This window comes from Lemur catta, chromosome 8 (genome assembly GCF_020740605.2).
Source record: "Lemur catta isolate mLemCat1 chromosome 8, mLemCat1.pri, whole genome shotgun sequence".
Classification (NCBI taxonomy): domain Eukaryota; kingdom Metazoa; phylum Chordata; class Mammalia; order Primates; family Lemuridae; genus Lemur; species Lemur catta.
In genome coordinates, this window is record NC_059135.1 from 56,894,849 (window position 1) to 56,921,193 (window position 26,345).

The 26,345-nt window shown below is 40.8% G+C and overlaps 1 protein-coding gene across 1 annotated transcript in view; it reads right to left on the minus strand.

Moving 5' to 3' along the window:
- CERS6 (ceramide synthase 6) overlaps nt 1-22,238 on the minus strand; it is a 257,944-nt gene extending 235,706 nt beyond the window's left edge. Inside the window, exon 1 of the mRNA XM_045559832.1 lies at nt 21,857-22,238. Coding sequence (XP_045415788.1) covers nt 21,857-22,026 — 170 coding nt within the window. The 5' untranslated portion in view covers nt 22,027-22,238. The remainder of the gene's footprint in view (nt 1-21,856) is intronic.
- Nucleotides 22,239-26,345: the final 4,107 nt, after the last annotated feature.

Consider the following 26,345-nt stretch of genomic DNA (forward strand, 5'->3'; position numbering starts at 1 on the left):
TAAACATAGTAAATAAAGTAAATGTTTTTATCTCCAAGACCTCCTGTAACAGATAAGAGCTACCACTCAAAATTTTGGAAGAGAGAAGGCAGAAGGGTGAGGGGTAACTGATGAAGCCAAGTGGAGGCAGGTGAAGCCTAACTGCCTCCAGTAATGGAAGTCAAGGAAAGACGCCTTACACCTTTCACATGCACAAGAATCACTTGGCAATCCCCACCAAATACAGATTCTGATTTAGTAAGTCGGCGGTGGGCCCTGAAGTTGCTGCATTTCTAACAAGCTTGCCTGGTGATGTGGACAGAGGCTGCTGCTCTGTGACCCACACTTTGAGTAGCAAGGCTTTTGAGTAGAGAATACCAGGAACGTTCGAGAACTGTAATCACCAAACACCTCTGGCCGTCAGGGTATCCAGGATTTGGAGGACCTGTCTAAAGTCTGTATAAGGAACAGACCTCCAGACTGGTTCCCTGAAGCCAGGTGACTGCTCTCCCCAGACCCAGCAGAGGAAGGGCGGTTTTACTCCCACAAAGTTTGAATCACAGAAAACCTGGCCTTTGGGACAATGAGCACAGTGATCAAAACGGGAATAAGTGAAAATTGTCAGCTCATTGCTCAGCTCTCAGAACAGTGGCAGCAGGCTTGCAACCTCCAGGCCGGCTAGAGGAGGGCTGATTTCTACGGAAATTGACCAGCCCAAGAGAAAGTGCTCTAAATACAGATGAAGCTTCAACCTCCTGCTGTGTAGCACCCTCCTTTGTGGGGCCCCCTCCCTTCCTAAGTTTCATGGAAGACAATTTTTCCACGGATGGCGGGGTGGAGTGGGTGGCAGAGCTCTGCAGCTGGTCCCTAACAGGCCACCAACCCCGACCGGTACCAGTCTGCAGCCTGGAGAGTTGGGGACAACAGCTCTAAAGGAAAACCTTGATTGATCAGACTACAATAAAAATTGAAATCTTCAGCTCACAAAAAAATCATAATTAAGTCAAAAGACAAATAAAAAGGACAGGCAACCAGTCACAGAATACATGAAAAATAGCAAATTTATTTTTACATTGAAAGAGCCTTTATAAAACAATAAACATGCCTCCAAAAGGCAACATCATCAAGTAATTCATAGAAAACTAAATACAAGTGGATTTAAAATATATGAAAAAGTGCTGAACTTCACTTAAAAATAAAAACAAATTAAAATGATACCACTTTTTCACATAACCAACTGACAAACATTTGAAAGTTCAGTCATACTTTTAGAAATGGTCTTTCAGTTAGTGGGAATATAAAAAAGTGCAATCCCCTAGGAGAACAATTTGGCAATACCTATCAAAATTCAAACTGACACAGCAACTTCATACAAATAGGAATTTATCCTAAGGTAATACACATGTAAAGAAAGACAGATGTACAAAAATAGACATTGTGACATTGCTTTTAATAGCATACAATTGGAAATGACCTATCAGATGCACTGATGGGACAGTGGTTAAATAAATTATGGTCCAGCTCGGTGGCTCACACCTGTAATCCCAGCACTGTGGACAGCCAAGGGGGGAGGATTGCTTGAGCTCAGGAGTTCAAGACCAGCCTGAGCAAGAGTGAGACCCTGTCTCTACTAAAAACAGAAAAATGAGCAGGGCTTCACAGCATGCGCCTATGGTCCCAGCTACTGGGGAGTCTGAGACAGGACCATCACTTAAGCCCAGGAGTCTGAGGTTGCAGTGAGCTATGATGACATCACTGCACTCTACCCAGGGTGACAGAGCAAGACTCTGTCTCAAAATAAATAAATTATGATAAATAGATTACATATATTATATATGTTATATAAGATCTATAAAATACATTAAAATTCTATACAACCCATTATAGGAAAAAAGTTTAGTTTTCAGTATTTCATAAAAAGATGTTTGAGATATATTAAGTGAAAAACAAAGTGCAAAAGAGCATATATAGGTTGTGTTAAATAAACTGTATAGAGAGATCATATATTGCTATAGACTGAATGTTTGTGTCCTCCTCACCTCCTCCCATCAACTTCATATGTTGAAGCCTAAATCCCCAATGCGATAGTATTAAGAGGTGGGACCCTGGGAGGTAATTAGGAGAAGAGAGGAGATGAGAATGGAGCCATCATAAATGGGATTAGTGCCCTTGTGAGAAGAGACTCTAGTGACATAATTCCTCCTCCCCTTTCTCCCTCTCTCCATTTCTCCACCATGTGGGTGTACAGCAAAAAGACAGCCCTCTGCAAATCAGGAAGTGGGTCTTCACCAGACTGCTGGTGCCTTGATCTCGGACTTCCTTTTCTCCAGAACCATGAAAAATAAATTTCTATTGTTTAAGCTACCCAGTGTGTGGTATTTTGTTATAGCAGCCTGTGATGGTTAATTTTCATGTCAATTTCACTGGATAAAGGAATACTTAGGGAACTGGTGAAGCATTATTTTTTGGTGTGTCTATGAGAGTGTTTCCAGAGATTAGATTGTAGATCCATCCTCAATGTGGGAAGACACAGACACAGACAGAACAAAAACGTAAGAAAAGGATGTCTTCTCTCTCTTCTAGAGCTGGGGCACACTCTTCTCCTCCTACCCCTGGACCTCACAACCCCTGGCTCCCCAGCCTTGGGACTCCAGGACTTACACCAGCAGTCCTCCCAGGGTTCTCGGGCCTTTGGACTTGAACTGAGCCAAGCTGCCAGCATCCCAGGCTCTCCAGCTGTCATGGGAATTCTCAGCCTCAGCCTCCGTAACTGTGTGAGCCAATTCCCCTAATAAATCTCCTCTTTATATCTGTATCTATCCTATTGGCTTTGTCTATCTGGAGAGCCCTGACTAATACACAGCCCAAACTAAGACATATATGCTTGACTATGCCTAGAAAAAATTCCAGAAGGCAGCTGCAACTGGTTGCCTCTGAGGAGCGAGTTTTATTTTTCGCTGTATTCCCTATTTTACTGTTTGACAGTTTTTCACAATATGCATGTATTGATTTTTTTTCTTCATCGGCATCCTTCCCCAAAAGTTACACAGGGCAAGGTGATGATAATAGGATGATAAGAAAAAGTGGATTCCAGAAAAGAGCATGGTTAATGCAGTGGCCAGAAGCTGTGATTCTTTTTTCTGCCCAAAACTTGCTTTGGGGGAGATGAGCTAACCTCTTTCTGTACCTGAGAAATAGAAATAATAATGTTAATAATATGATTTTATCTTAGTTTACAATTTTAAACCCTGTGACATCTATTGTGATCATTTATTTAAGAAACATACCTCATATATTTAAACCCTTTTCAACTCATTGCCTTAGACTTACCTAACTAACAGGAATGGTGAGTCTGGGCTTCCATCTAAGAGGGTAATTGTGTTCCACATTAACAAACGTCTGATTTTGAGCCTTGAAGCCGCCATGCCAAGACCAAACATGATCCACAGAAGGGTAAGCACTACCATATCAGGGATAGGAACTAATAATCTCAAGAAATGTTCACCTATTATAACTGAGCCTAACAGCTTCATTTATGAGCCAATGTGCTTTATATTGATTTTCTAAAGCCAGGAAATGTAATTAATAAACTACTCAGCTACTTCTTGTATACTCATGGTTTCACAGTTCAAACTCTTAGACATAACTTCCATGAAATACCAAGCAAAATATTACATATAACCACCCATTTTTCATTGAAGTAACCATCTTAGCCCTGTTTTTTATATATCCATTAAATGTAATCATTGCATCTAAATTTATGGTCTCCCTGTACCTTGTAATCTCACCAAACCCATAAGCAATAAGTTTTCTACAGCTTTGAAGCTATACATGTCAAAAAGAAAAAGATCACAAATTCCACAATCTAAAATTCAGTTTCAAAAAGTTACTTTAAAAAGGCCACCCTAGAATGTCTTAGCTGGGTGTCATGGTGTGCACCTGTAGTCCCAGCTACTCGGGAGGCTGAGGCAGGAGGATCTCTTGAGCCCAGGAGTTTGAGGTTGCAGGAGCTATGATGATGCCACTGTACTCTAGCCTGGGCAACATGGTGAGACACTGTCTCAAAAAAAAAAAAAGAAAGAAAGAATAAAGTGGCCTCTACATTCACTGACATTGGAAAATCTTCAAGACATGATCTTAAAGTGAAAAAAAGACAAACAAGTTTGAGAGCAGGCCTTAGAGTATATCATTCATGCTTTTTTTTTTTTTTAAACAAGGTCTCACTATGCTGCCCAGGCTGAAGTCCAGTGGCTATTCACAAACACAATCATCAATCACTGGGCACCACAACCTCGAACTCCTGGTCTCAAGTGATCCTCCTGCCTGAGCCTCCTGAGTAGCTGAAACTACAGGTGAGAAACACTGCACCTGGCATCATCCATGTTTTAAACAAAGTTTATATTTCCATATACATATATATATATATAGGTAAATGAACTGAAAAAGTTCTGACACAACATACATATTAACTGCTAATACTGTTTACATCTAGCAAAGAAAGTGAGATTAAGAAAACAGTGAAAATGGAAAATTGGTTGGGTTTTTTTTTCCCCTTATACTAGGAGTTTCCCAATGAGACTATAAACATACATCTTTAGGTAATTTTTAAAATAATTTTTAATACATTAGCTGCCATGTGAGTTATATTTAACTCATGCTAGTTTTGAGCCTCATGAAGCATATGTAACTCACACGTCTCTTCACCTTGGGAGCCGTGAGAACTATTTTTCAAGTTGCATATAACTCACACACAGAAAATAATAAAAAATAACAAGTTTTTCATTAATTAGAAAGGCTCCTTTTGTTTTTGAAGTTTTTATTCTATTTTCATAATAAAACAATGTGGCCCCAAGGAAAAAAAATTTTTTTATAGTGTGGCAGTCAATGTGTTAAATCAAGAGGCTTTATAATTTTAAATATTCAAAAATGTCTCAAATAATCTTTGTAGCATGATTAATCATGTGAGACACTGAAACATTTTAAAGTCAACAAATTAAAATTGATACACTAGAAATTAACAAATATTAATAGTTACTGCTAAGACAATACTGCACCAAAAGATTTATTGCATATTATATCATTACATTTCTAAGAAAGCTGAACTAGTATGAAAAAATAATTATCTCAAACATGCATAATTTGGAAGAATATTGCTATAATACAACCCTCACAAAACAGCTCTGGGAAAATTTGTACCTCAACACTACAGTATTACAGCCATTTGAACATTTTAAGACTCATACACTTTAAAACTGGGAGTCATAGAATATTGAAGATTTTATCAATGAAATATATTATTTTTAAAGAAAACCATTCTATTATGCTATGAGTCTAAAAACAATAGTAGATTTTAACAAGCTGATTTTAAGGTACCCTCTTTGTAAAAATAAGCAGAAAGAGATTCAGTATTTTCTGTTAATTTAGGATTAAAAGGCATGGGTAGGAACCAGCACAATCAATACATAAAATTACAAAATAATAAGTAGAAAGTAAACAAAAAAGAACTACCCACAGGAATATAGGAAAGCTTTAAACAAAAAATTGTAAAGAAAATGATTGTTCTTCAAAAAACAAACAAAAAAAAGTCAAAGAGATACTAAGGTTCAGAAAAGTGATTATAAAACTGCAGAAGAATGCAAAGATAACAGTACAACAGAAAGGAACGGTTTTTAAAAGATTACAGAAACATTAAGAGCAATAGAAAAAATTAGCAAATGAACAGTGAGTGAAAGACATGTGGTAGGTAGGAGTGAAGAAAATTAATAAAACATGGAAAAAACTAACAATATTAAAATGATTATAGAGAAGATGATGGATGTGAAAGGAAGACAAAAGAAATCTAACATATGTATAACTGATATTCCTGAAGAAAAGACAAATGAAATTGAAGATATATCTAAAGGCAGAATAGAAAATTTCTCTTAAATAAGAAAAATTTAGATTGAAGGATACATGTTTTTTAAGGTGAGTATAATCTCTAAAATGCAAAGCACTGCAATAAGATACCATTTTCAAAACAAATACAGTATTTCAATGTCACAAACCAATATTTAGTGTTCAAAACACCTGGCTTTTTCAAATCCAAAGTATATGGTAGCTTTGATTCCCTTGTCTTAAACTACAAATCATGTGAGGCCATCTACATTCAAAAAACAGGATGGAGAAGTTTGTCAAAAAACTTACACACCTATCCTATTTTAAAAAAAAATGCGTAAAGGCACTGTATTTTTGTCCCTTTACTGATGCCTATCCTTACAAAACATTATCACTAATTAAACAAGATTGGAAAGAAGATAGGTGTTCTCATTATGGTCTTTCACTCACATTCTCACAACCTCTTTCCATTCCTTTTTAAATAATTTATTTAATTTATTAAATTTGATAGCCAAATACTAAGATTTTGCACATAAACACACACACATACATCTCCAAGCATCTGCACAAACTTAACACAAAGAAGTGAGCCAGCTCTGCTGGTAACACAACTACCAGAGCTTGTGTTTTCCTCCTTCAAGAGCCAGAGACCTTAAGTGGAATAGAGGGTTTTGGTGCATAGATTAGGCCTTTCATCTTCATACTGTAAATGATTTTTCCTTAATTTATAAAAATGTGTAAAAACTAATAAAAGAGGAAGATTCTGGGGTACTAGTAATGTTCTATTCTTGATCTGAGTTCTGATTACCGAGCACACAATATATTCACTTTGTTGTGACAATCTGACAAAGTGTACATTTAGGCGTGTTTTGTGCATGTTTCTGTATGCACACTACACATACAGAATAAAAACCTTACTTTTTTTTAAAAAAAAAGCATTTTCTAAGATTGCCATATGAGTGATGATTACACATTTGAGTGCTGGGGTTTACAACCAATACCCACTGGGGCATAATGGCGACTGAACATGGCTTTCTCCCAGATGGAGTTTTAAGCTAGGGTTCTATGCTCCCTTTTGCTGTACACACGGCAGAGCGCCAGTCAGTGCCTGTGCTCACGCTCTCGTTCTCTCTCTCTCTCTCCCCCCCAACCCGCCCAAAAGTCTGAACACTGGGCCTCAGGACCCAAAAGACTGTGTTTAGCTTTACCTGCAAAGACAAGTATAATCTGTTGTCAACATCCAAAATATATCATCATATGCTATTTACTTTAGCAGTTCCCATTCAGAGCAGCATCCTGACTCTTTTAGGTTGGCTTTTAAAATAGGGCAGTAAGAAGTTTCTAGCAGCTGAGTGCATCCAATTTAGCAAAGCTTTTGAAAGGACTAAAATTCCTTAGATTTGACCCCAGAGTTAAAGGATTAGACATTGGCTGGAAAATGGAATGGGGATTGATGGAAAGAAAGGCTAACCAGGTTTGGTTCTGCTTTTAATGCAACATTTTTGTCCATCCTCAACTCTGAAAAAGGGGAAACTGCTTGCCAAACAATAAACTCTTGGTTTTAAATTGTGGAATGCAATAACTCAAATTTATTTCTTTTTTTTTAAATCAGAAAAACAGTCTAAAACCATGAAGTTATCTTTTTTAAATCAGAAAAACAGTCTAAAACCATGAAGTTATCTTTGAAAACAGAAAGAATATTTATTTCATGTTATTTATTACATATTTTTTAAACACCAAAAAATTACACTTAGCAAAAGTTGAGATCAAAGCTCTTATTAACAACTATCCTTCTAAGTGGATTTGCCCCAAACTCACTATGGCCCTGGGAAATATGAGTAATAACAGAACAGCTGGTAACCAGGCAGGGCTCAGGGCCAGAGGTAAGGGAGATTTCCCTTCCCAATCAGGAGATGCCTTTTACCCAGGAGACTTTGGATTTGAAGGCAGAATAGGTTCTGAGTAGGAGGGGGAAGTAAGAAGATACGGATGCACTCGGGTAGGCAAATTTATCCAGCAGTCAAGGGGGTGATGAGCCCCAGTCCTAAATTGTTACCTAGTTGCCTCTGCCCAATCTTATACAGCTTGACACTGTGCCAGGTGTGGACCACCTGGGAGGTGAGGGGGGGACACAGAACAGTACTGACACTGGCAAACCTGTTTGCCTGCTTAGAGATCCATAGCTAAAGCCTGCCTCAGAGGGAGGCAACATTAGAGCTGGAATTTCCTAGCACTTTCCTCCTTAAACTCTAAGATAGAGTTCACTGGCATGTTTATTTCAGGAGCCTAGTTCTTTCAGATAAACCATACCGAACACTAGCAAAAGTAAGCTTCACACACTGTAAAAACTCAACAAAACCATGAACATAAAACACACACACAAAACCACTTGACTGCCTGAACCCGCCTTAGAAATACCGTCTGGTTTAACAGCCACCACCTGCATGTCTATTTCTGTTCCCTCTCCAGTCCCTTTACAATTCTGCGAGCAGCCATTTAAGTGTGGGAGCTTAACAAACTAGATTTATCACACCCTGGGTGAAAGTAGGAGGAACACAAAAAAGTCTGTGGTCTCACTAACACAGACAGGCTAAGGAGGCATTAGCACACCAAGACCTGGCCCTGGGTATCTGCAGGAGTTCTGCCCTCAGGAGCTCCAGCCCACACTTAATGGGAAGCCCTTTGATGGCTTTTTTAAAAAGCCATGAAATGTGGTTACATGGACAGTGGGGGCAGGCAACACGCCTCAAGCCCCAAGGATGCTTCTTCCCACAAGCCATCCTTAGGGAGAGCCAGAGTAGCCCTTTTTATTGTAAAAATGCTCCTGACTGGTGACCCGAATGGGTTTAATAGGATGAGCAATTAGGGAGGGGGACCAACTCTTTCAGTTTTCCCTGGGACAGTCTCAGACAAACCAGGATGGGATGGTCACACTACCATGGCACTACCTAGGCTTCCACAGCAGCAGGCTGTGCCAGGACCTGAGTGGGTGGCAGACAGCAAGTCACTTCATCTCTCTGGGCTCAGGATCTTAACATACAAAATGGAAGGCGGAACAGCGTTTTTATCTCTGCCAGTATTTCTCAAAGTGTGATCTTCAGATCATCTGTGCCCTAAAACAGTGTCTGGCGGTGGTATTCCAAGACACGGGGGATAGGTAGAGGAGTAGGAGCCGTGTACCCCGGTGGGGAGGAGTATTTTACCACTTCTATCCATTCTTTGTTTAGAAGTGGCTTCACAGGGTGCTAATAAAAAGCAGACCAACTTTTAATTAATTTTATTATTTTTTAGAATCCTCTGTAGGTAATACACCCCCTTATTTCACGCACCCAGGGAAGACTGTACCTACCCCCCTCAACTTTGGCACACCCCTGTTGTCTGACCCACAAATGACTTATGTCTTTGAATGAATAAGTTTCAATTTCCTTTTTAAGTAGAAAGTCTACAGCTCTATTAAACTATGACTAAATTATTAATCGAGACCGTTTTTGGTAATTTGTTGTTCTACAGCATTGTGGTTTCATCTTCTCCTTACTTCCTCATTTAAAAGATGACCCACCATAAATGTTATATTTGATCACCCTAAGATGCCTCTATCAAAGCCTTAAAAAAATTATCAGGTTTGTTAAATTATTTACATGGCTAACTACTCACAAATTATATTTAAACTATGCAGAGCTGGAAAAATGCCTCTAGTTGAAAGCAGATGCAAATTCCTTCTGAACCAATTTGGTCAGACTAGGTTAGCCACATTCACACCGGTGGAAGTTCAAATGTGAGGGTGCAGATTTATTTCTCTTAAAGAAAAAAAATACATAAATGTATTATTTCAGCTAATTTTGAATGTTTGAATTTTCATAAATATGATACCAATGCCACTAGAATGAGTTTGCTTTTGTCTTAAGGATCAAATTAAGATAATCCACTAGGCTTAAAATTCTGAAAGAACTCAATAAATGTCAGACTCAAAGATTTCCTATTTCTGAGCTGTCTGAATATTAATGTACAATCTCAGCAAAGGGTATATTATATGAGTGTGAAGTGGACAAGGCCCAATTCTTCACTAAGCTGCTAGGGTTGTTTTCTGCTAGCTATAACTGGAAGAATCAGAATCTTCCTTGGAGGAAAAAGAAAAGAGAGAGAAGAAGAAAAATAATAAGGAAAGTAAAACTTAAATGACTGCACTGGCAACCCTAACCACTGAAAATAAGAGTCTATATCATACAGGAATGGGGTCCTCATAAATGTCCATGACATAAAGGTAATGCCAGTAAAGGGTTTCAGAAGCCAGTATAGAGTTTTGACATAAAAGGCCTATGAAGTCTCACTTCTAGAAATACTCAGGCAGTGACTCTGTGTGTGTGTGTGTGTGTGTGTGTGTGTGTGTGTGTGTGTGTGTGTGTGTGTGTGTGTGCGCGCGCGCATGCACCTTGAATAAACCTGAAGAACAAGTAATCACTGCTTCAACGAGCTAGCCACTGCCCTGAACCCAATGCAGGTATTATCTCATTTAATCTTCACAGCAACTCTGTGAGTCTCAGATGGAAACTGACCTTGAAGAGATGAAGTAATATGCTCCTAGACCTGTAGCTAGCAAGTGGCAGACCCGGAATGTAGCCCAGGTCTTAAATCAATACAAATGCCAAAAGTGATGTCTGCCAATACCAGTGGTTGAATACCCAATCAATTTTCCCTTGAAACTGTGTGCAATAAAAAAGAACCATCAGGGCCAGACAAGGGGTGGGAGGTAGGTGGGGATATTTGCATAAATATTTGCATATTTCACTGAAACACAGCTTCCTTAGAAAACTCCAGCTAGAGGGAGACCATCTTTCCAGGGCTTTCTCCAAAGGCACAGAAGCCAGGGCAGGGGCCAGGCTCCCAGTGGCACACAGTGGCCCATCACTTGTTTAACACTCCACCCTCATAAATGGTTTTCTGCCACCAAATAGGAGCAGGTCCTTGGCATGCAATCCACATCCCTAAGAGCTGAGAAGAAAAGGTTTAGAAGCATTCTCCTCCCTCAGCAGGCACAGTGCCGCAGACTGGGGCTTCGAGGCCTGTCTAAAACTCTAAATATTTATTCTTCAACAGAACAAGTAAATCCTCCAGTTCCGTGATCAAATATATAAACAGGCCCTACTGCTTCCACAGGCTGCACCCTCTCTCCACACCCCACCCCTCCACACACACCCAGCACATTAAATCACATTACTGAACATTATTTCTGAATTAGGTACTAAATATTGTACTCTGGCATCAATTCTTTTCTATGCAACATGTGTTTTTCAGGGACAGTTTTTACTGAATCCCCCACTATTGCAAAGTAGGCACACTCCCCGTTTTACAAGTGAAGACACCAAAGTTCAGAGAGTATGTTGCCTACTACTTACTGCATAGCTGATAAAGGGCAGCGTTTGGATTGAAACCTAGGTTTCGATCTTTCTGATATCCCATCCATTTTCCTTTTAATTCTGGTTAGGAATATACATTTTTAATTAATTACACTAAATGTACAAAGCAGGAATATAATTCAAATGAACTGTCACCATCAAACCTACCCATGCACTCAAAGATATACACACACCCACTGACACACAAAGCCCTATTAGTCTCCCTATCTCCATAATCCCTAAATGACTGATTGCTCCTTTCTCAACTTTCCTTCACTCAAGTTATTGTGTCCAAAACTGCCACTCTCAGTAAACCACCAAGTCTTTATTCTGCTTTGAAATGGTGATCTATTAAAACAAGATCTACAGAGCCACTTAGACTAGCTGGCAGGGTTTGCTCTGCTACTTGCCAAACTGTGTCCCTGGACAAGATTTCAGATGGTTTTCTTAATCCCCTCCCCCACTCCTAACTCAGTGCTGTTCCTCTTCTCTAAGGACATCCCATGTCTTTAAAAGATCTGTACCAATGACAGTAAGAAACAAGGGAGGAAAGGAGGGAGATGGAGGAATAGAGTGAAAGAAAGGAAGAAAGAAAATACAGTCTTAATCACAGTTTCAGGACAGCAACAATAGCTTTGTAACCTGAAAACCTCAAAGATAAGATGTGACATTTATGCAGACAATGGCAAGTCACAAACAAATGTTATTCCTAGGTCACTGTGTGAAAAAGGTTGCCTAGAAAAAGAATGTATCTCTCCTGCTAAAAACCATTTGTGTATCTCTAACCCCACTTCTGCCAATTCAAGCCCCACAATCCTATTCTGAGTTAATAAAGGCAAAAATACGAACAGCTAGCAGCAGTGGCCAAGAGAAGTCCATTCTGAAGGCCAGTATTGAGGAAAACAAAGTTCTCCTTAAAAAAAAAATGCTCAAATATTCTCACAGATGAGTTATGGACAGCATTTTATACAATGACAAAGCATTAGAATAAATTTTTAAAAATGAATATTCACTAATATGTACCTGCCAATGCTTACAATCTGTCTTTACAATATGCAGTCTTTGAGAAAAACCAGCTTCAAGTATTCAAATGTCTCAATCATTCGCTTATAAAATGCATGTAAAGTTACAGTGAAAGGGAGGGCAGAGGGTCAAATCTGATCTTAACCCGTCCAAAGCTTCCACAGGATGTATCTGTGGCCTGGGCCACTTCCCTTGTAAGAATTTTGTCCCATTATCCTGGTTTGCTTTAAGTGGATTGTGTACTCAGCAGGATGCTTTTACTCTAATCCTAGGGATCCCCTGACACTATGTGAAGTGCTTTCCAAAGACATTTTGTTCTTTTCTATACATGTCAGTTTACTATTATTAAACTGTCATATTAACAAATGGACTTGAAGTAAGTTGTTTGGTTCAAGTGCCTTCCAAAAAAACCCCAAGATACTTAAGTGCTTTCTGGATTTTTAAATCTTCACTGCCCACACACCCATGCCAGAAGATTTTGGAAAGAAAAGGGGTTCTCCTAGATCTGAAAGGAATTAGACATTTCAAAAAAAAAAAAAAAAAAAGGCAGTGTTTGATGCAACTGAGATCAAGAGGACTGGGATGTTAGTTCCTAACTAGAAAATTGTCAAGCCTAGAAAAAGAAGCCGGTTATTTCTAGTAAGTGACTTTTTAAAAAAAGTCAATAAACCTATTATTTATTTTTAACTGTGGTGAAAGAAAATACACCTAACATAACATTTACCATCATAACCATTTTTAAGCGGACAGTTCTATGTCACTGAGTACATTCACATTGTTGTGCAACCACCACCATCACCCAGAACTCTTTTCATCTGTCAAAACTCAAACTCTGTGCCAGCTCCCAGCCCCTGGCAATCATCATTCTATTATCTGTCTGTCTCCATAAATCTGACTGATCTAGGTACCTCATAGAGGTACCTAGGTTCAATCATAGTAAGTGGAATCATGCAATACTTGCATATTTGTGACTGGCTTATTTCACTAAGCATAATATCTTGAAGGCTCATCCACGTCATTGAAGAATTTCCTTCCTTTTAAATGATGAATAATATTCCATCGTATGTTGCCATGTTCTGAATGTTGTATCTTGCCACACTTCATATGCTGAAACCTAATTACCAGTGAGATGGGATGTGATAGGAGGTGGGGCCTGTGGGAAGAGATTAGGTCACAAGGCCCGAGGGCTAGGATTAAGGCCCTGATAAAAGAGGCCCCAAGAGCTGCCTTGCCCCTATCCTGATGTGAGGACATGAGAAGGCACCATCTGTGACCCAGAATGTTGGCCCTCACCAGATAGCAAATCTGCTGGCAACTTGATCTTGGACTTCCCAGCCTCCAGAACTGTGAGCAATAAATTTATGCTGTTTGTGAATTACTCAGTCCATGGTATTTTGTTATAGCAACCTGAACAGACTAAGACATGTGTATATACCACATTGCTTCTACCTTTTGGTTATTGTGAATAATGCTGCTATGAACATGAGTGTACAAATACCTCTTTGAGACTTTTATTTCAAATCTTCTGGGTATATACCCAGAGGCAGAATTGTTGTGTTATATGGTAATAATATTCTTAATTTTTTGAGGAACCTCTATACTGTTTTCCATAGCTGCTACACCATTTTACATTCCTACCAACAGTGTACAAGGGATCTAATTCGCCCTCCTTCTAGCCAATACTTGTTATTCTGTTTGCTTTGTTTATTTGTTTGTTTTGACAGCAGCCATCCTAATAGGTATCAGGTGATATATTCATTGTTGCTTGTGGTGCGTTTTTTGTTTTTTGGTTTTTAGAGACAGGGTCTCTTGTTCTGTCATCCAGGGCTGGAGTGCAGTGACACAATCATAGCTCACTACAGCCTTGAATTCCTGCACTCAAGGGATCCTCCTGCCTCAACCTACTGAGTAACTGGGACTATAGGTGTGCACCATCACACCCAGCTAATTTTTAAAATTTTTTGAAAGAGACAGGATCTTGCTATGTTGCCCAGGCTGATCACAAACTCCTGGCCTAAAGCAATCCTCCCACTTTGGCCTCCCAAAGTGTTGGGATTACAGGTGTGAGCCACCACATCTGGCCTCATTGTTGTTTTGATTTATATTTCCCTAATGATTAGTCCAGTAAGTCATTTTTAACCAAAAGTTCAGAAAGATAATTTGAAAGAATTTATGCTCCATCCCTGATTTTTCCTTCATAAAAACCCATTCATTCTTTTTTTTTATTTGAGCATATTATGGGGGTACAAATATTTAGGTTACGTATATTGCCCTTGCCCCACCTCCCCACCCCAAGTGAGAGCTTCAAGCGTGTCCATCCCCCAGATGGTGCGTATCGCACTCATTATGTATGTATACACCCTTCCCTCCTCCCCCTCCCATCTGCCCAACATCCAATTAATGTTATTCCTATATGTGCACTTAGGTGTTGATCAGTGAAACCAATCTGATGGTGAGTACATGTGGTGCTTATTTTTCCATTCTTGAGATACTTCGCTTAATAAAATGGGTTCCAGCTCTATCCAGGAAAATACAAGAGCTGCTAGATCACCATTAAAACCCATTGATTCTTGATGCCTCTGTCTTCCTCCCAGCCCTCTATAATAAAGCATGGATATCATTTACATCATCCTCCTGAATGCATCCCTTCCACTATGCAGAATCTGAGCAGCTTTCTTCCTGATGATGGTGACTTAGCTTGTGGGGGAGAAGTAGGAGACAAAGAAAACAGTATGAATATGTGACCAGAGAAACAGACCAAGACAAAACCATTCTGCATTAAAAATAAAAATAACAACGAAAAAAAGAACACTACTACTTTCCTACAAGAAAAAGATAAAACCGCATCTCCTCATCCCAATAGGAAAATATACATGAATTCACAGAAAGTGAAATACCAATGATTAATAAATATTTGAAATAAGCTCATCATGAGTAACATAAAAACACACATTACAACAGTAACATTTCTTTCAAAATAAAAACTTTTTCAAATGATAATAATCTGCATTCTGATAAGGAGGTGCAAATGGGTATAATTTCTGGATAATTTGGCAGTTATCAAGAACACTAAGATATTTACCCTTTTAGGCTTAGAAATGCCACTTCTAGGAAACATTCCTTGGGAAATCATCAAGAATTAAAAGATTTATATATATATATATATATATATGTACTGGAAATAGCCTAAATGTCCACAAAAACATGGGGACCAGTTAAGTAAATTATGGTATATCCATAGCATAGAATAATGTACAGCCATTGAAAATATTTGTGAATAAGTTTAATTACATGCAAAATGTTCAGATTATAGCATTAAATGGCAAAAGGCTGCATATAAACAACATATATAGTATGATTTCATGATATTTACTTTAAAATAGAAGATCACCAAAATTATTAGGTCAAGAAACCTAGTTCCAAAGGCTTACATTGCTATTGTAAGTTGTAAAAAGTCAGGTGCATTTCCTAAATTCTCAATCCTTAGTTTTATCTGTAAAACTGGGTAAAAATTAGTATCTATCTCCCAGGACTTGAGGGGGAAATAAATAAAGTAAACTATGTAAAGTAATAAGGTCATTAGGGAATAAATATTAGTTGTTGCTATTATTTTCAAAATTTAAAAACTTATTCAGTAAAATGGCTGTCATTCACAATACTCAAACATCAAACAAAATAGATGGTAAACACTAAGGCAAAGCTTCAGACCATGTGCCCCAGGCATGCAGTCATCCACAGCATTACTAATGAGATATCCCAAAAAGACACTGCGCAAGAATCACCCTTTTATGTTCAATCATGCCATAGCATAGGTGTTTGGAACAGTCAATAAAGGTGATGGTGTCAGAAAAGAGTGACACAAAGACAATGAAATAATTTAAAAAGGATATGGGGAAGAAAGCAAAGAATAAAATCTTAGGAATAAAGATTCTCAGGGCATCACTGATATAATCTAAAAGGATCTTTATACAAGAAGAGGCAATCTGGATTACCTTTAAAAAAATTAAGGAAAAATGTTTCCTAAGATACATAAAGTGACATGACTAGTTACTGGCAAACAAAATCTGGAACTCCATTTCTTGACTCAAAAGTGTTTAATAAATGAACTGATCAAAAAGAGATGGAAGGGGGGAAAAAACAAGAAAAATTTGAGAGTCCTGACTTTGTAAGAAATAAATAGAAAATCTGTTTTCACCTGGTGATAGAGGAAGAATATGTAAGTGTATGTAATAAACCTTTGAAACCTTCAATATATGACATGGACCTAGATTGTAGTGCTCACCAACAAGGTTTAATCAGGTGAGTAAAATACATGAGGAAGGTTGGGCTCTCACCTGTAATCCTAGCACTTTGCAAGGCCAAGGTGGGAGGATCGCTTGAGGCCAGGAGTTTGAGTTCAGCCTGGGCAACATAGTAAGACTTCATCTCTACAAAAAACATTTTAATTAGCTGGGTGTGGTGGAACACACCTGTAGTCCCAGCTACTGGAGAGGCTGAGGCAAGAGGATTGCTCAAGGCCAGGAGTTTGAGGTTGCAGTGAGCTATGGTGACATCACTGCACTCTAGTCCAGGCAACAAAGCAAGACCCTGTCTCAAAAATAAAATAAAATAAAATAAAATAAAATAAAATAAAATAAAATAAAATAAGATACACAAGGAAAGCCTAAGGAAGGTGCAGTGGTGTCTCACAAAGCCATGAGACTGGTATACTGATGGAAAAAATTCATGTGAAACTCCATTTTCCTTCCACCACCCTTCGCCATCAGGGAAGACCAACCACTTCTGAAATACCTTACAAACTAGGAATCCAGGAGAAAACTATCCACCCCTGTCCATAGAGAATTCAGGTGTCTCCAACGAAAAAGTCATAAGTAAACTCAGGGTATTAATTTCCTAATACTTGATGACATTAAATCATTGTGATAATTTAAAGTTATCTCCCCTACCTTCCCTGCCTTCTAAGTCACTGCCCATTAAGAGGAATGCTATGCCTTTTACTCACAAATCAACCTATTAAAATAGCCAAACTATTGCACCCTGTAAATGCAAACTTTTCATTTTGCTAGAAGAGAAAGCTATACTGAAGTTCTGCAAAGAATATCATCTCTTTGATTTCAGGTTGTGTTCCAACAAAACATCCACTGTAATTCAATTTTCCTATTCTAGTCAGAAACTGTAGGAAGCAACCTACTTGTGTCTGAACCCAACTCTTACCTTGTACACTAGTCTCTGGCAGAGCAGGTATCCATAGTTTTAATCTGAATCAATCACACCATCATTTAACAAGTTAAATAAGGCACTTTTATGGAGTTTAATATCCAGCAACGATTACACGAAAAAAACCATGTCTGTAAGCAAGTTGTTCAAAAAAACTCCTTTAAAGTATATGTGATGATATCAATCTCTTCATTACAAGGTACGTTAAAGGAACATCTAGGAAGAAATTCTTTAAGTAATGAACCTCGCCTGATATCCCACTTTTTCCTGGCAATCATTCGCTCCTCTTCTTTCCCCTTAACTACTAGGAACACATTCTCATTCTCTCTCTCTCTCCCTCCCTCCTTCCCCTCTTTTGTGACACTGTTGTTTCTTGAAGATTTGGGGGCAGCTAATCACTCTTGGGCTGAAGGAGCCCAAGCCAGACTGTTTGGTATCGGCCTCCTGAAAGATGACACTCCTCACATACCTTGGCATTCTGAAATCCAACCCGACAGGACTGAGCTTCTCATTCTCACCCAGTCATCACAAGACGTGCCAGGTCTGCTCTGGGTTTCACCTAAAAGAGGCCTTCAAAAAGGGAACAATTGCTTTCTCTGCAGAATCTTCCTTGTTGGTTATTCTGAAATATTATAACTTTTTGGAGCACAAATGATAACAGCTCAAGTGATTCTTTTAACTCAAAATACAATTGAAAAATACAATATACAAAACCATTGACTAGAATATTTCTATGGAAAAAAAATCTCTTTATTCCTAGAGGATTTATTTCTGCCTGCCACAAAAATGACATTTGGCCTGCTTCAAAGTTTCATGAAATAATAATTAGTAAGCTTCAAATACAGAAGAAGACTCACAGAAATGAGACAATTGGGAGGGTGAAAGCAACCTCAGATTACACAGGCCATTTGCTTCACTGTAAACATGAGAAAATAAGTGGAGATAAATTACAAGGCTGCCCCAGTGTGAGGTTAAGTTTTGATAGAATTTGAGTGTTCTGATGCCCAATTAATACTTTCTGCATCTTTCTCCTAAATCCTCAGGGAAGAAAATGCATTAAAGTTACCATTTGTAACAATACCTCAAAGAATTTTTATTTCAAACAGAGATTCAGCAGAAATCCCACACTTACGAATACTACAGCAAAACACATTTTTGAAAAAGTGAAGTTGGAAGAAGCATTTATTAAAATTCCTGAGAATGGCTTACTGAGCCTAAACGAGCATTAAGTCAAGAAAATTCATCAAATAGATGATAATGTTATATTATTAAATAGTATTTTGTTCTTTGTCATCAAGTCAACAACATAATGTAATGGATATGCTGTAATTTTCATCCTAAGAGAAACCATCCAGTTGTGTTTTTAAACAACAGATACTTCACTCTGTCAGTCAAGTAGCACCTCATCTGTACTGAGCATTAAGTGTAGTATCAAGGCTAGGCTAAAACCACCAACCTTTGGGCTATTCAGAGACTTGGCCAAAGTCATTGACCTTAGGCTGCTCCATTTTTAACCAACCATGCTGGGCTTCCATATTGCTGCCCATATGCTCCTACAAAGTGGCATATTCTGGCCATGAAGGCCTCTACTGTCAACACCCCAATAGCAAGGGTGAAAACTAAATGATAGGCCTGTTCAGTTGAGCAAAGCCCAATTCAGTCAATCCTTTAGTGTTTCTCTTTACAGAAGGAAGTACATAAAACTGAGGAAAAAGCATGCAAATTCACAATTTTAGCCTCAATAAGACATTACTTACCTCATTTAGTGTAAAATAAAAATCTTAGATAACCAGGTATTTCCTGGATATGTTCTCAGCTTTGAAATATGTGACAATAGAAGCATAAAAGGAATAGAATCTCAAAGGAATTATTGTTATTACAAAAAGCATTTCATTTTATAAAGGGATTCACAACAGACTTCTTTAAATCATGTGATACATTATAGAATACTGAAAAAGAAGATTTATGCATAAAATGTTAGAAGGATACTGAAAGTGAATTCTATCCGTGATAATATTAGCTGGTTCAGTTATATTGATTCAGGCCCTTGATGGATACTACTGAGATGAAGATTACAGATTGGTTCCCAGAATGTGTCATTTAGGTTTGAGAATAGGAGAAACATGCAGAACTTCTAACTCTGGATATAACTATACCCTGGAATTTTTGGAAACCTAAGAGAACCTGAATGGTTAATAAAGACAGAGCTATCACTACCATAGGAAGAACCAAACTAGACACCTTTCCAAAAATCAGTAGTATCCTGTGGTATGTGTGCCATATTGGATTAGTATTCTCAACATTAACCACAAATCTTCACTTTCCATATAGGCCATTAAAACTCTTCTACTTGAATCAATGACCTGAAGGAAAATGACCAACTCTGTACACATCAATATAAGGACACCTGCTGTGACTGACAGTTGAAAGCAGCTAACTTCTTTGTGTAAACTGTAAATCAAGTCATGGGATTATGCAAAGGAAGAAGAAACGTTCAGGAAGAGGAAAAATGAACTTTCAGTTTTCAACTATTACATTAGTGTTTTTCTTTTCTTTTTAAGGCAGAGAGAGTCTAAGTAGAAAGCTATCTCCATTCTCCAACAAATTAATTTTTTTCAACTAATGAATAGCCTGGAATCAGCATAGAGAAGAAGGATGTCAGGAAAATGCAGCTTTCATGCTTTTGTTCTCCAAAAACATAAGACTGCACATCTCTTTCAAATACATTAGCTATCTAAATGTGCGCACAGCCGGAATTTACCAGACAGAATTTATCAGATGGCACTCTGCAATTGTATGTGGATCCCCCACCATATGCCAACATAGAGCAACCTGCAGTTCCTGAGAGCCCGCCTTTGGAGACTGCAAGATTAGACATGAGTTCATATTTTCCATAAGTAAAGATCTGCTCTAGAAGTAACTCTGAACCTGCAAACACACCTACTTTTTTTCACAGTAAGTCTCAGCTCAAGATAAGATCGATGACATATCTGTATTGGACTCCAAATCATTTTAAAATAGTAGTCTATTCCTTTGTGCAAGCCAATTTCTGCATGTGACCCGCTGACTTTGTCTCCAGTAACAGTATTGCCCATTGAAAAATACACCTTCCTTAAACAAAAGATTTTTTTTTGTTTGTTTCTGTGAAGCTTTGTAGCCATTTGCACTTGCAAATGGCACAAAAGACACATTCTGCCACCCTCAATAGTGGTTTTAGGCAAACAGAAACAGCAAACAAGATAACAGAAACAAAATCAAGGTGAGCTGGAGGCGGGGGCAGAGAGGTGGAATAGAAGGGAGAAATGGAATCTAAACTCTACTTTGTGATCTAAGAAATTCAGCCTTTACCGATGAATTGGGTGGGAGGAGGGATGGGTAAAAAGAAGGGGAAGATGATGTTTTCTGTTGCGAAAAAGTGTGTGCTGCAATCCTGGTTTTTTTCAACAGCACCCAGAGAATGCTTGGCAGGCAAAATCTAGTTTAGTGACTAAAACTGATTCAATGAGAATAACACAAGTTTGTGTGTGCCACAATGGAGATACCCAACCAAATCGAGAAACTCTACGAACAATTATATGACAATTCTTCAAAATTTTAAGTGTTCTGGTGCCCAAAAAAAAAAAAAGTTTATGATGATTCCTATGACACAGCTATCAATTTAATATCACCATTTTGCAAGCTATGTACCCATCCTGCCAAGTCCTCTTTTAAAGAAACCGCTAATGAGCTGGAGTGCTGTTGTCACCTACTTCCCAGCACAGTGGGCCTGATACTCAGTGTCAAGGATGGAAACCAAATAGCGACCAGAAGCCAAGGAGTCCCTGGCGTATTCTTTTGAAGTACAGTCACTACAACCCTTATGCCAGAGTGTAAAGGTTGCAAGTGTGCGCGGTTCTTCCTCCCTCCCGTTAGCGCGTCCGGAACGTTCCTGGCTGTCAGGTGGGTGTCGGCGAGCCTCGGCGGGGAAGCCCTGCCTGGCAGCGCCGCGTGCCGCGCTGGGGGACAGGCGCGAGTCCCGCGGAGTGCGGCGAGTCCCGCGGACCGCCACCGCTCACCTTTGTTCGCCTGCCCTCACCGCGAGGAGGGAGTTGGGCCGTCGGGGAGTAGAGGAGGCGACCGGAACGCTCCGCGGCCCCTTCCCGGCGCCCGGGAGGAAATCTGCAGGCAAGCCAGTCCTCCTTTGGCTGCCAGAAAGCAAGCCGGGCAGAGGGGTCAGCAGCCCTTCCCGAAACACAAAGGTTGGGAGGCGTGAACGCGAGCGCTGGGGGCGCGGAGGCGTGCGCCACATAGCACGCGAGTGTGCGTGTGCGCGCGAGTGTGTGCGCGCGTGTGTGCAGGGGGAGGGGAGGAGGTGCTCCAGCCCTTCTTACCTCTCGAAGATGAGCCGCACCATGAAGATGCAGAAGGCCAGGGGGAAGGCGAGATAGAGGTCCTCAGCCTGCGGGAAGGTGGCTTCCTCCGTGTTCTTCAGGTCCGCCCAGGTGACATTGTGCGGGAGCCAAAACCTCTCGTTCCAGAACCAGGCTAAGATCCCTGCCATCTTGCTTTGTCCACTCCTGTCCCGCGGCTCCCGCGGCCCGCCAAGCTCTCCGCCGCGCAGGGCGCCCGGGGATGCGCGCCCGGCTGGCCCCGAGCCTGTGCCGCCGCCGCCGCCGCCGCCGCCGCCGCCGCCGCCGCTCCCGCCCGCCGCCGCCGCCTCCGCGGCTGCTGCTCTCGAAGGCTCGCGGCGAGCCCCGGTTCTCTCCTCCCTCTGGCCGCGCTGGGGAAAGGGGCCGCCTCGCTGTCACATGGCAGCCCGGGCCGCTCGCCCTGATTGGCTGGCCGTCGCGTCAAGCAGCCAGGCACACGCGGCCAGCTCGCCCACGCCCGGAGGGCAGGGCGCCGCCACTGCGTCCCGGGCGCGGGGCGCTGCTCCGGGCGGTCCTGTCCGGCCCTGCGCTCGCTGCGCTCTCGCTTTGCGCTCAGGGCAGCGTCCTGGAGCCGGCCCCCCAAATCCGCCCTAGTCCTCTGCTTGCTCGCACATGCTCAGAACGCTGACTCCTGCCCCACCGGAGTTTCAGGGTTCTCAGTCCTCTTCCCGTGCTCCCGGAGGCGGTGGGGAGCCAGGTAGTGGCCAAGGCTCAGCTTCTGAAACAGTCCCGCACTGCAAGAGAACACCAAAAGGAGAAGTAGGGGGCGCAAAGAGCAAAGGAGGAAGAAGTGGGAGGGAAAGGACCGTCTACCCCATTGCTTGGAGAAGCAGAGAGAAAATCAGGAACTGGGGCAGGGTGGTGTGGCAAGAGCCTCTGCCTCGGCCCCATGCCTGTCTTTCCCCCATCTTTGACCTTTTGCCCTCCTTGTACTACTGCGTCTATCAAAGCGGCTCCCCCAGGGAATAAGGCCCTCTATTTTGATTTATGAGGTGGTACAAGAAACTGGGCACTGAATTGCTATTTGATTACTAATTGCTATTTGATAATGATAGCAACTGCAGCATTCAGTGAAGCCGTCCCCTCAACTAAGCTCTCTGAAAATGCTGCTAGACCATATATTGACTTTATAGATCATGAGAGAACCTCTACTCTACTACTTGACAGGCTCATTATTTTCTGTCTTTTGAATCTGAAACCTTTAAGGTATTCGGCCTGTGAAGCCTAACCCAGGCACCTTTCCTTCCATAATACGTGTTCCCACTGATACAGGAACCATATATGGATTAGTTCAGTGGCCTAAGTAGACCTGGTTCCAGGGCGTGTTTTGTTCATTGGTCTCACAATTATTCATTTTCTGCATGGTTCTGCCAGTAAGTGCTACTGGATGTTTTCAATGGGCATACACACACACACACACACACACACACACACACACACACACAGTTTCTTTACTCTTCCTTCCCCTCCAGTTACCACCCTCTTTTCACTCCTTTCCTTTAAAGCAAAACTCTATACCATTGCTTCCAATTTCTCTCCTCTTGTTCTCATTTGAACTTCCGTTTGGGCATTTGCCTCCACTGCACTGAAACTACTCAAGGTCACCCAATGATATTCATGCTGCTAAGCACAAAAGTCAATTCTAGTCTTAGTTCAGGCTGCTTAGACTGGGCCGCTTAAACAATAGAATGTAGTTCTCACAGCTCTGGAGGCTGGGAAGTCCAAGATCAAGGTGCCAGCAGATCCAGTCTGGCAAGGGTCCTCTTCCTGGTTTGCAGACAGCTGTTTTATTGTTGTATCCTCACATGGCAGAGAGCAGAGAGAGAAGAAGCAAGCTCTCTTATATCTTCTCCTGAGGGCACTGATCCCATTTATGAGGGCTCTATCTTATGAGCTAATTACCTCCTGAAGGCTCCATCTCCAAATACCATTACATTGGGAATTAGGATTTCAGCATATGAACTTTGGGTGGATGCAGCATTCAGTTCATAGCAATTCTCAACACCTCTGTCAGTAGCATTTGGCTCAGCTGCTCTTGAAACATTCTTGCCTGGCTTCCAGAAACCATACTCTTCTGGATATCTTCCTCTCTCGTGGCCACTTCTGCTCAGTCCCCTTCCTAGTTACTCCTCACTTTCCTAACCCATGGAGGTTGGAGCAGCCTAGGAGTCAGTCTTTTGTCCTCTTCACTTTTCTATCTGCACTCATTCATTTGGTATTTTATCCAGTCTCATGGCTTTTAATGACATCTGTCATTAAAATAGCTATTTCAAAACACTAAACTACTTTTTGGTATACTAAATAGTACTAGTAGTAAAATACTACTAAACTAGTATGTAAAATACTAAAATACTAATAGCTTCCACATTTATATCTCTAGCCATGAACTTTTCCCAGAACATCTGACTCCTAAATCTACTGTCAATTTAACAATTCCTCTTGGATATCTAAAAGCCAAACTACTAATGGCCAAACTACTAATGGCCAAACTACTAATCTTCCCCTAAAATCTCTTCCTCCCATAGTCTTGGCTCAAGCCAAAAATGTGGAGTCATTTTTTTCCCTTCTGTCTCTCATACCTCCCTTCTAATCCATCACAAATCTTGTCCGCACCAGTTTTAAACCATAGTCTCACCATCTCTCACCACTTCTGCTACCATCTTGGTACAAGCATCCAGCATCCCCCCCCATGTCACCCCAATAACTTCCTAACTCCCAGTTTCAACCCCTGTCCCTCCCTAGTCTTTTCTCAGCCAGAGCAATCCTGGTGAAATGTAAGTGGATCAGTCCTGTGCTGAAAGCCCTGCTTCATCCTCATCGCTCCCCAAGTGGAAGCAAAGTCATTACAATGTCCTGTGCTATTTGGCTCTGTGTTAACTCTCTGACTCAGCTACTTTGTACTGTCCTTTCCTCTGCTTCAGTCACACCAGCCTCCTGCCCTTTCTGAGACACACCAAACATGCCTTACAGCCTTTGCACTTGCTTTTCTCCATCCCTGGAACTCTTTTCCCACAGAAATCCATGTCTGCTCTTTCCTGAATGTCACTCTCTTGGTGACCCCTTCCCTGGCCACCATAGTTAATCTACAACACTCACTCTTCCATCCTCCAAAGCATTTTGTCCCCATCAACAATATGTATTTTACTTATTTCTTTATTGGTCTCCCTCCAACACATATACTAAAATGTAAGCTTCAAAGAGTTAAAGATTTGTGTCTCTTTTATCTGCTTTTCTATCCCTAGCATGTAAAACAGTGCCCAGCACATAGGAGACACTCAAGAAACTATTGAATTAATGAATCAATGTTACTCCAACCTCAAAAAAAAATCTTCTCTAGGAGAGGAAAAAAATCTGAATAATTGTGTTAATGTTTACATATCCATGTGAAGAATAGTATGGGCATAAAGAAGGGATTGGTCAATTTTGGGGTGAGGGAGGGGAGGTGTCATTGAAGTGAGTCTTCATCAGTGAGCAGATGTCACCATCCTGACTCCAGACCATGTGACCAGCTGTTCTGTGTTCCTGGACTGTTACTTCAGACTCTCTGGAAGATGCCTTGGCACCAACTGCATTCTTGCAGGCCATAGAGAGGAGGCTTCTCACCACCTTCGTAGCCAAAGGTCATGTCATGGTGGAGCCTAGCTTTCTGGACCCACCAGACCCCCTCTGTGGCTGCCCCTAGTTTCTCATGTCACTCCCTCCTCTGTAACCTGATAGTACCTTGTGTCCTCCCTCAGGGCTTCTGTGCTGTCCAGAAGCCTCTTCTATGTCCCCAAGCATTCACAATAGTAAGTGTTGGTGAGTTAATGCCCTGGGGCCTGAACTTTGATGCTGGGCAATGGAAGCAGTTTTATTCCTTTCCTCCCCTGCCCCTCAAACACACAGTAGTTTCAAACAGCCTCTCTGAAAATATCCTATGGTACAAACCAATCAGCTTATTTCCGGGTTGGGACTCACTCAGAACTCACCCCCTTATATTACCTCTCCTGTTTCTCTGTCTCATTCACCTTTTCCCTCATTCCTGCTTCCCTGAAACTATACTTCCCTGGGACTTCTCTTTTTTTCTAGAAAAGCCAAACTAACAGGAGAGCAAAAGATAGTGTTACTCTCCCATTCACAACCTTGAGAAGGTGGTGGGATTTCAGGAACATTTTGAAAGCTGAGTTTTGTTGAACAGTGGAAGGAGGATTTAATACTTACCTGTGAATCTTGCACGTGTCCCTTAGTTTCTGGGAGCATGTCAATGCCTTCCGGTGTAGGTTGTGTACCAGTAGTACCTGTCTTGCCTAACTATCGTGAGATTCACATGAGATAACATGTGGGAAAGGGCTTATAGACTATTCACCTCTATACCTGTATGCAGTGTACCAAACATCCACTCTTTTATCTGTCTAGCCAAACTCCTCTAGGCAATAGTACCTTCCTACCACCCTCCATCCAAATGATTACC